We start from the raw sequence: 10,478 nt of genomic DNA, 5'->3' as shown, positions 1-10,478 counted from the left end.
GTGAATTCTAATGACTCCTCCATCATCGTGACAATGCATTTCAGACACGGTATGTGTTTTTTCTGCAATGTCACTTCACGTGTCTTTGAAATTCACTTTGTTAGGCCTAGGGTTTTTCCAAAGCAGCACTGCACTCCAGTTTTTATTTTAAGCACTAGTTATATTTTTGGTAATTGTGTTTGCATCACCCAGGGTGATTCTTAGGACTTAGAAAGAGAAGTGTCAACAACCTCTACATAATCAGAACAGTTGCTTTGTGAAGTGTTAAGTGGAAGGTGCCATGTAAGCCATTGAAGCCTGAAGAGTCCCACTTCCCCTCAGCCTGGCAACAGGTGAAGGGGAAACCTATATTGGATAAAAACCTGAGAAGTCCATTAAGGGCTTCCATTCTACCAAATGTGATGATGAGAGGAAGTGCAGTGGCAACGCAGAGGGAGAAGATGGAACAAGATTAAATTTTGCGGACATTCTGCTACATTTCTCCGAAATGAATCATCTGATCTCAATACAAACAGAGCGCATTTCTTTTTCTAGACTTGACCCTTTTCTAAAGTTATCCTTGCATTGTCCCAGAAATTCTCTGTTTAGCAGATGGGACATTAGGAGGGAGCAGCTTCAGGGTTAAATACCAGAACAAACATAAGGAAATGTGATTCAGGTAAACAGTTCCCAGCTATCACCTGTGCTTTCCTGAACCAGTACTTATATCTGTTCTGGTATTTAACCCTGACACTGCTCAGTTCTTATGCCCCAACTACCACACAAATGGGCTAACAAAAGTGATTAAGAATTGCAAAGTTGTGTTTAGGGGCTCATATTGGCACATTTCCATTGTCACATTTGACTCCAGTGTTTAGCCGACCAATGCTACCTTTTGTGTTTCCATCTCCAAGACCTGGCCCAAAAGACTAACTGGGCCATGGCCTTGGCGGACATACCCTGATTTGGGTCCAGACCAATGTCGAATTTCCATTTGGGATTTTTCCCAGTATTTGCCTGGTGTGGTAAAATAGTTTTGCGCTTCCAACTCCACGGCCCGGGCCAGTGAGTTACTGGGCCATGTTGGGCCCTATAAAATCTGTTTACATTTTTAGCCAGATTCCGTTGAGTAATTTTCCAAAATGATGTTTTCTTTGTTTTGTTTTTCCAGGTTTCCGTGTTCCCTGTTTTTTTTTTCTTCTGATTTTCACTCTACAAATCACACATTTTAAAAATAGAAAACAACTAAGTTTGATGTTAAGTCCACAACAATGCCTAAACCACATCAAGAGATGACTGAATCTATTCTACAATGCCCAGAAATCTGCTCCTTTTATTCTCTGTTCCCAACGCACTAGACAACCAGTTTTGATAGCCTTTAGCCGTACCCTCATCCTACTCCTCCTCTGTTCCTCGGGTGATGTGGAGGTTAACCCAGGCCCTGCGTGTCCCCAGGCACTCTCATTTGTTGACTTCTGTAACCGAAAAAGCCTTGGTTTCACGCGTGTTTACATCAGAAGTCTCCTCCCTAAGTTTGTTTTACTTACTGCTTTAGCACACTCCGCCAACTCTGATGTGCTTGCCGTGTCTGAATCCTGGCTTAGGAAGAACATCAAAAATTCTGAGATTTCCATACCCAACTACAACATTTTCCGTCAAGATAGAACTGCCAAAGGCGGAGGAGTTGCAATCTACTCCAGAGATAGCCTGCAAAGTTCTGTCATACTTTCCAGGTCTATGCCCAAACAGTTCGAGCTTCTAATTTTAAAAATGTATCTCTCCAGAAATAAGTCTCTCACTGTTGCTGCCTGTTATAGACCACCCTCAGTTACCAGCTGTGCCCTGGACAGCATATGTGAATTGATTGCCCCCATCTATCATCAAAGTTTGTGTTGTTAGGTGACCTAAACTGGGACATGCTTAACACCCTGGCAGTCCTACAATCTAAGATCGATGCCCTCAATCTCACACAAATCAATTATCAAGGAACACACCAGGTACAACCCTTAGTCCGTAAACATGGGCACCCTCATAGATATTATCCTGACCAACTTGCCCTCCAAATACACCTCTGCGGTTTTCAATCAGGATCTCAGCAATCACTGCCTCATTGCTTGCATCCGCTATGGGTCCGCGGTCAAACGACCACCCCTCATCACTGTCAAATGCTCCCTAAAACATTTCTTCGAGCAGGCCTTTTGAATCGACCTGGCCCGGGTATACTGGAAGGATTTTGACCTCATCCCGTCAGTCAAGGATGCCTGGCCGTTCTTTAAAAGCAATTTCCTCACCATTTTAAATAAGCATGCCCCTTTAAAAAAATGTAGAACTAAGAACAGAAATAGCCCTTGGTTCACTCCAGACCTGAATGCCCTCGACCAGCACAAAAACATCCTGTGGCGGACTGCACTAGCATCAAATAGTCCACGCGATATGCAACTTTTCAGGGAAGTCAGGAACCAATACACGCAGTCAGTCAAAAAATCAAAGACTAGCTTTTACAAACAGAAATTTGTCATCCTGTAGCTCTAACTCCAAAACGTTTTGGGACACTGTAAAGTCCATGGAGAATAAGAGCACCTCCTCCCAGCTGCCCACTTCACTGAGGCTAGGCACTGAGGCACTGTCAACACCGAAAAATCCACGATAATCAAGAATTTCAATAAGCATTTCTCTACGGCTGGCCATACTTTCCTCCTGGCTACCCCAACCCCGGCCAACAGCTCCGCACTCCCCGCAGCTACTTGCCCAAGCCTCCCCAGCTTCTCCTTCACCCAAATCCAGATAGCAGATGTAAAAATCAGCTGGGCTAGACAATCTGGACTCTCTCTTTCTAAAATGATCTGCCGCCATTGTTGCAACCCCTGTTACCAGTCTGTTCAACCTCTCTTTCGTATCGTTGTTGCCTTCTCACCAAGCTGCTTGCCTATTGTCCTGTAGCCCATCCCAGCCTTGTGCAGGTCTACAATTTTTTTCCCTGATGTCCTTACACAGCTCTCTGGTCTTGGCCATTGTGCAGAGGTTGGAGTCTGTTTGATTGAGTGTGTGGACAGGTGTCTTTATACAGGTAACGAGTTCACACAGGTGCAGTTAATACAGGTAATGAGTGGAGAACAGGAGGGCTTCTTAAAGAAAAACTAACAGGTCTGTGAGAGCTGGAATTCTTACTGGTTGGTAGGTGATCAAATACTTATGTCATGCAATAAAATGCAAATTAATTAATTATAAATCATACAATGTGACTTTCTGGATTTTTGTTTTAGATTCTGTCTCTCACAGTTGAAGTGTACCTATGATAAAAATGACAGACCTCTACATGCTTTATAAGTAGGAAAACCTGCAAGATCGGCAGTGTATCAAATACTTGTTCTCCCCACTGTATCAACGATGTTGCTTTGCTGCGGGTGATTCTCTGATCCACCTCTACGCAGACGACACCATTCTGTATACATCTGGCCCCTCTTTGGACACTGTGTTAACTAACCTCCAAACGAGCTTCAATGCCATACAACACTCATTCCGTGGCAACCAACTGCTCTTAAATGCTAGGAAAACCAAATGCTTTCAAACGTTCGCAGCCTGCACCCGCCCGACCGACTAGCATCACCACTCTGGACGGTTCTGACTTAGATTATGTGGACAACTACAAATACCTAGGTGTCTGGCTAGACTGTAAACTCTCCTTTCAGACTCATATTAAACATCTCCAATCCAAAATGAAATCTAGAATCGGCTTCCTATTTCGCAACAAAGCCTCCTTCACTCACGCTGCCAAACATACCCTCGTAAAACTGACTATCCTACCGATCCTCGACTTGGCGATGTCATTTACAAAACAGCTTCCAATACTCTACTCTGCAAACTGGATGCAGTCTATCACAGTGCCATCTGTTTTGTCACCAAAGCCCCTTATACCACCCACCACTGCGACCTGTATACTCTAGTCAGCTGGCCCTCCCTACATATTCGTCGCCAGACCCACTGGCTCCAGGTCATCTATAAGTCTATGCTAGGTAAAGCTCCGCCTTATCTCAGCTCACTGGTCACGATAACAGCGCCCACCCGTAGCACGCGCTCCAGCAGGTATATCTCACTAGTCATCCCCAAAGCCAACACCTCATTTGGCCTTTCCTTCCAGTTCTCTGCTGCCAATGACTGGAACGAATTGCAAAAATCGCTGAAGCTGGAGACTTATATTTCCCTCACTAACTTTAAACATTAGCTATCTGAGCAGCTAACCCATCGCTGCAGCTGTACATAGCCCATCTGTAAATAGCCCACCCAATCTACCTACCTCATCCCCATATTGTTTTTATTTACTTTTCTGCTCTTTTGCACACCAGTATTTCTTTCTACTTGCACATCATCATCTGCTCATCTATCACTCCAGTGTTAATTTGCTAAAATGTAAATACTTTCCTACTATGGCCTATGTATTGCCTTACCTTCTCACACCATTTGCACACACTGTATATAGATTTTATTTTTTTCTATTGTGTTATTGAATGTACGCTTGTTTGTTCCATGTGTAACTCTGTGTTGTTTTTTGTGTCGCACTGCTTTGCTTTATCGCTGTTGTAAATTATAACTTTTTCTCAACTGGCCTACCTGGTTAAATAAAGGTGAAATAAAAAAATAATAATAATGTTAAAAAAAATTAAAGTAGGGGAAATGTTTGAGAATCTTTTGGGGGGTGTAGTTACCTTTTATTTTTCTAGTGTGCAGCTATCAAGAGGCTGTTGTTTAGCAGTATTTTCTGTAGGGCACATGTGATCAGTGATGTAAATTACTTGAGTAAAAATACTTTGGAGTACTACTTAAGTAGTTTTTGGGGTTATTTGTACTTTACTATTTATATTTTTGACAACTTTTACTTTTACTCCATTACATAGAAAGTACTTTTTACTCCCTAAAGTTTCCCTGACACCCAAAAGGTCTAAATATCAAATGCTTAGCAGGATATTGTCCAATTCATGCACTTATCAAGAGAACATCCTTGGTCATCCCTACTGCTTCTGATCTGGCGGACTCACTAAAGCAAATGCTTCGTTTGTAAATGATGAGTCTTGGAGAGTGCCCCTAGCTTTCTATAAATAAAAAAAACACGAAAATTGTGCCTTCTGGTTTGCTTAATATAAGGAATATGAAATTATTTATACTTTTACTTTTGATACTTAAAGATGCACTATGCAGAAATGCTCCTCCATTTCATGGTTGCTAACATTCTAATAGTTCACCTAATTTCAGTTTACAAAACAAGCAAGTAGATTGTAGAGAGTCATTGTGCCATCTAAACCGCTATATTTTCCATAACCACAAATGTTGTATTTTGAAGCTGGTGTACAAAACTGAAAGTAAAATATTAAATTCTCCATATTGCAGATTTAGTAGGGCCCTAGCCTTGGCTTCTGTTGACCTGCTAGCTAACATTAACCGTCTATCTTATGTAGTCATACAAATCATAACATATCATACTAGTATGGCGTACCAGATTTACTATTACTATGTTACGTCTAGTGTATGAGACCAGGCTGGCGATATACGTCATCATTTTGGGCAACAGGCGTGTCCGTATAGCCTCTCCCTGGAGGAACGCGCCCTTAAAGAGAAGGCAGAGACGCTGACATCACTGAGATGTGCCAATTTGATAAATGGTGATCAAACGTTAATATACTGTCTGTATTGTGTGTCAATAACTACTTTTACAGCATGAGTTCAGATTCTGTCATTTTGTTGGAGACGGTTAACTTCGCTGCTGAAAAGCACCGCAATCAACGACGTAAAGATGCTGAACAAACACCATATATCACCCACCCAATAGGTACAGTTATGACAACAATCTAACGGCTATCCAGCTAGATAGTTATTGCTAAGGACCTATCTCTCTACTCGGACTTCATTGTGTGAATATCTGCATTTACATTTGCTGTGTTTATCATTTTGCAGGAGTGGCAAGGATCCTAAGCCATGAAGGTGGGATCACAGACATTGAAGTTTTGCAAGTAAGTGTTTTGTGTTTCAGACAGACTTAAAATGCTGCTTTCCACAAAATCGCACATCCACGAAGTCAAAATTGTCCATATTGTAACGACCCTTGGTTTATAAGCGCGGAAATCGACCCTGCCGCGCGAGCATGCTTTTGCCGCACACTCAATAGCGCCGCCGGACCTCGGGCTCGAAGGTCAAGGGTTCGAGACCTGCCCCCTGCTGTTTCATTACAATATATAAAAATGAAAAATAAATGTTTCAGGTAAGTGTTAGCTGTTTGGTTAAGGTTTGAAGATACATTTTATATTCAGGTGGGGTTTATTACTTTGTAATGATACATCAGTCAATGGGCAATGTTAAGCTCATTAAAACGTTCAACATTTATTGAGTTTGTGTTAGCCAGAGTTTGTTAACAGGAATGACTGGTATTTCACTGATATTTTTGTCTTTTCCAACTGTCCTCAGGCAGCTTTGCTCCATGACACAGTGGAGGACACTGACACCAGCATAGGAGAGCTACAGATCGTCTTTGGGCAAACGGTGGCGCGGCTGGTCCAGGAAGTGACAGACGACAAAGCACTGTCCAAGGAGGAGACAAAGCGTAAGCAGGTGGAGTATGCACCTCATGCCAGCCACCAGGCCAAACTGGTCAAACTGGCTGACAAACTATACAACCTGAGGGACATCAACCGCAGCACGCCAACAGGTGATTGTGCGCTCTGTCTGTCTGTCTGTTTTCAGCCTCTTGATGCAACCAACTGACTAGGCAAATGTCGTAGGCTAGACACAATAAACTGATACCCTATCAGGATACTTCTCGTTCTCTCTCTCTCTCTCTGTTTCGTTGCTTGTCTTCACTTGCTTCCCTCTGGTTGTCTGACTGTCCCTCTCTTTACCCATATCTTATATTTATTCTGTATTGTGGTTGCCAGGTTGGTCGACAGAGCGTGTTCAGGAGTACTTTGTGTGGGCAGCCCAGGTAGTGAGAGGACTGAGGGGGACCAACCCAGCACTGGAGAGACAACTAGAGGAGCTCTTCAAGCAGAGGGGGGTTGAGCTTTGACACCTCTCTACTTCTGATACAGGGTGGCACAACAGAGCAACTCTTGATGCACACTTTTGTAAAGAGTAAGACTTTAAGCGAATTGTCTTTGTTAGCTTCTCCATGGAATATACTTTTATATACTCTTAGCTCTCACAAGGAAAAAGCCCACTTACTTTGGATTTATTTTTATGGATGATTTGATTCTTCATTTGAAGTACAGTGATTTGTATACATTGTGTGTTCCTATAGGAAAACCAACAATGTCACCTTGAGTTCTAGCTGTATTGACTGAAGGAATGCTATGCACTCGTAATGGTGAACATTGTTCAATTATATGGTGATGCAGAACCTGTAACTACTCTGTCATGTCACACTGAACTCAAATATATTTTTGTATAGATTTTTTTTTTTTGTGTGTGTGTGATTTATTTTTGTAAGTATATAAATGTAGGGATACAATTAGCTATACATTAAAATGGTGATATGAAAATTATTCCATAGTAGCCATTATACATTTTGCTAGTAGAATGGGTTGGAAGCTATTTTTCCACTAACCTGTTCATGCTTCTACTTTCTTTGTTCTCGATTCGGGAAGACATGTGTACCTTAATGTCTGTGTTCAGTTGCAGGTGCTTCTCCAAAAACCAGAATATACTCAGAAAGAGTAAAATACGCGTTTTGTATCGAGTGAGAAATGCCTCTTGCATGTGAAGGTCTTTTTTTTTGTCACACTGTGAGATGTGCTATCATCTACTTATACAGTGGGACAAAAAAGTATTTAGTCAGCCACCAATTGTGCAAGTTCTCCCACTTAAAAAGATGAGAGAGGCCTGTAATTTTCATCATAGGTACACTTCAACTATGACAGACAAAATGAAAAAAATCCAGAAAATCACATTGTAGGATTTTTAATGAATTTATTTGCAAATTATGGTGGAAAATAAGTATTTGGTCACCTACAAACGAGCAAGATTTCTGGCTCTCACAGACCTGTAACTTCTTCTTTAAGAGGCTCCTCTGTCCTCCACTCGTTACCTGTATTAATGGCACCTGTTTGAACTTGTTATCAGTATAAAAGACACCTGTCCACAACCTCAAACAGTCACACTCCAAACTCCACTATGGCCAAGACCAAAGAGCTGTCAAAGGACACCAGAAACAAAATTGTAGACCTGCACCAGGCTGGGAAGACTGAATCTGCAATAGGTTAGCAGCTTGGTTTGAAGAAATCAACTGTGGGAGCAATTATTAGGAAATGGAAGACATACAAGACCACTGATAATGTCACTCGATCTGGGGCTCCATGCAAGATCTCACCCCGTGGGGTCAAAATGATCACAAGAACGGTGAGCAAAAATCCCAGAACCACACGGGGGGACCTAGCGAATGACCTGCAGAGAGCTGGGACCAAAGTAACAAAGCCTACCATCAGTAACACTACGCCGCCAGGGACTCAAATCCTGCAGTGCCAGACGTGTCCCCCTGCTTAAGCCAGTACATGTCCAGGCCCGTCTGAAGTTTGCTAGAGAGCATTTGGATGATCCAGAAGAAGATTGGGAGAATGTCATATGGTCAGATGAAACCGAAATATAACCTTTTGGTAAAAACTCAACTCGTCGTGTTTGGAGGACAAAGAATGATGAGTTGCATCCAAAGAACACCATACCTACTGTGAAGCATGGGGGTGGAAACATGCTTTGGGGCTGTTTTTCTGCAAAGGGACCAGGACGACTGATCCGTGTAAAGGAAAGAATGAATGGGGCCATGTATTGTGAGATTTTGAGTGAAAACCTCCTTCCATCAGCAAGGGCATTGAAGATGAAACGTGGCTGGGTCTTTCAGCATGACAATGATCCCAAACACACCGCCCGGGCAACGAAGGAGTGGCTTTGTAAGAAGCATTTCAAGGTCCTGGAGTGGCCTAGCCAGTCTCCAGATCTCAACCCCATAGAAAATCTTTGGAGGGAGTTGAAAGTCCGTGTTGCCCAGCAACAGCCCCAAAACATTAAGAGTAATAATAATTTTAAGAATAAGAATAAGTAAGAATAATAAGTAAGTAAGAATAATTTTGCACGCCCAATTTTTCAGTTTTTGATTTGTTAAAAAAGTTAGAAAAATCCAATAAATGTCGTTCCACTTCATGATTGTGTCCCACTTGTTGTTGATTCTTCACAAAAAAATACAGTTTTATATCTTTATGTTTGAAGCCTGAAATGTGGCAAAAGGTCGCAAAGTTCAAGGGGGCCGAATACTTTCGCAAGGCACTGTAAAATGGCGAGGGAACATTTGATAAGATACACATTTCTTCCGAATTGAGAACAAAGATCATATCTCCAATACCAAGTTAGTTGAAAAGTCGAGGGCAACGTTTTGTATAGGCAAACCTGTAATGCCCAGTAATGGATATCAAAAATCTTCGGTTAAATTACATTATCTGGTGTACAATCTGTAGCTAGGTAGGCCTATCCTTCATCTGAATGTTTCAGGCTACTGTATATTACCTTTTCTGTTAGATTCTAATTATCAGAGTAAGAACTCAACGGACACTATGAAAGCATGAACCAAGTTTATTCTTCTCAAAGGATTGAACAGCTGAATCAACAAAGACATGGTTACAATAGTGGTGGTAAATGTACCCCACTTTGGGTGGAGTCTCCTCCTCGCTAAACATAGTTTCCTGCCTAGCAATAAATATACAAAGTGATACAGGCAATAGCTTTTGCTTCTCCCATAGCGTGACCTGACCTGACCTCCACCCCCTTCATCACTAATCCATGACTCTTCCCTTATCAATGCCTGCCACATATGATTGTTTTCCCTACACTCAGTACATTCCAAGCTTAATTGCTACCTTCCTCCTACAGATAACCATTCGCTTCTGGTGTAAACCCTCTAAAACATAGCACTCAATATTTCAATAGGATACCTGATAATTAACCCTGTTTCAAGTTTAGGAGTTAGAACCCAGAATCCATCAGTCCCCCATTTTGAACATGCAACTCCATACTGTTCAACATTACATAAACTTGGAAATTACTTATAGATGGACAATGATAATAAAACACAAACAAAAAATAAAACATAACAGTATTAACAACAGTCTATCCTGCCTCCTTGGTAGGCTCTCAGTTTCTATCTGTACCTGGCCTTCAGTCTCTGGCCCTGGTTGCAGGTTCACACTGTTCTGACTTAGGTTCCCAGACTCCTATCATACTGCTCGTCCCCCAGTCCTCTGTTGTTCTAGGTCCACAGTTCCCTGTACTGGTCGCCCCTAAGTTTGTTGTTCTGCCAGGCCCTAGGTATCCTACCCAGCTAGGCCCCACAGTCGCTGGCCTATCTGCAGGTCTGCAGTCTTCTGCCCTGCACAGATCACAGCCCCCTGCCTTAGCTGTTAGACAGTAGCCTAGCCTGCCTGGTTTAGTGCCTACTAGGCACAGAGTTTGCTGCACTAGCTTGCTGTCTCCAG

The 10,478-nt window shown here is 42.2% G+C and overlaps 1 protein-coding gene across 1 annotated transcript; it reads left to right on the top strand.

The window, feature by feature from the left end:
• The first annotated feature begins 5,544 nt into the window (after window positions 1-5,544).
• LOC110526670 (guanosine-3',5'-bis(diphosphate) 3'-pyrophosphohydrolase MESH1) lies at window positions 5,545-7,417 on the top strand. Its single transcript, XM_021607810.3, has 4 exons — window positions 5,545-5,800; window positions 5,926-5,981; window positions 6,433-6,673; window positions 6,900-7,417. The coding sequence occupies exons 1-4, from the start codon at window positions 5,689-5,691 to the stop codon at window positions 7,028-7,030; spliced, it is 540 nt and encodes a 179-aa protein (XP_021463485.1). The 5' UTR covers window positions 5,545-5,688; the 3' UTR covers window positions 7,031-7,417.
• The last annotated feature ends 3,061 nt before the right edge of the window (window positions 7,418-10,478 follow it).

The sequence above is a fragment of the Oncorhynchus mykiss genome, chromosome 26 (genome assembly GCF_057628025.1).
Source record: "Oncorhynchus mykiss isolate SJ-2025 chromosome 26, ASM5762802v1, whole genome shotgun sequence".
Taxonomy (NCBI): domain Eukaryota; kingdom Metazoa; phylum Chordata; class Actinopteri; order Salmoniformes; family Salmonidae; genus Oncorhynchus; species Oncorhynchus mykiss.
Note: the sequence above shows the minus strand (reverse complement) of the source record. Positions and strands in the feature narration are given on the sequence as shown.

Bases quoted from the DNA above. Each gene is read 5' to 3' on its own strand.
- LOC110526670 (XM_021607810.3), top strand. From the start codon at position 5,689: ATGAGTTCAGATTCTGTCATTTTGTTGGAGACGGTTAACTTCGCTGCT. The intron at 5,801-5,925 runs GTACAGTTATGA...ATCATTTTGCAG, and splicing joins ATATATCACCCACCCAATAG to GAGTGGCAAGGATCCTAAGC. The intron at 5,982-6,432 runs GTAAGTGTTTTG...AACTGTCCTCAG, and splicing joins CAGACATTGAAGTTTTGCAA to GCAGCTTTGCTCCATGACAC.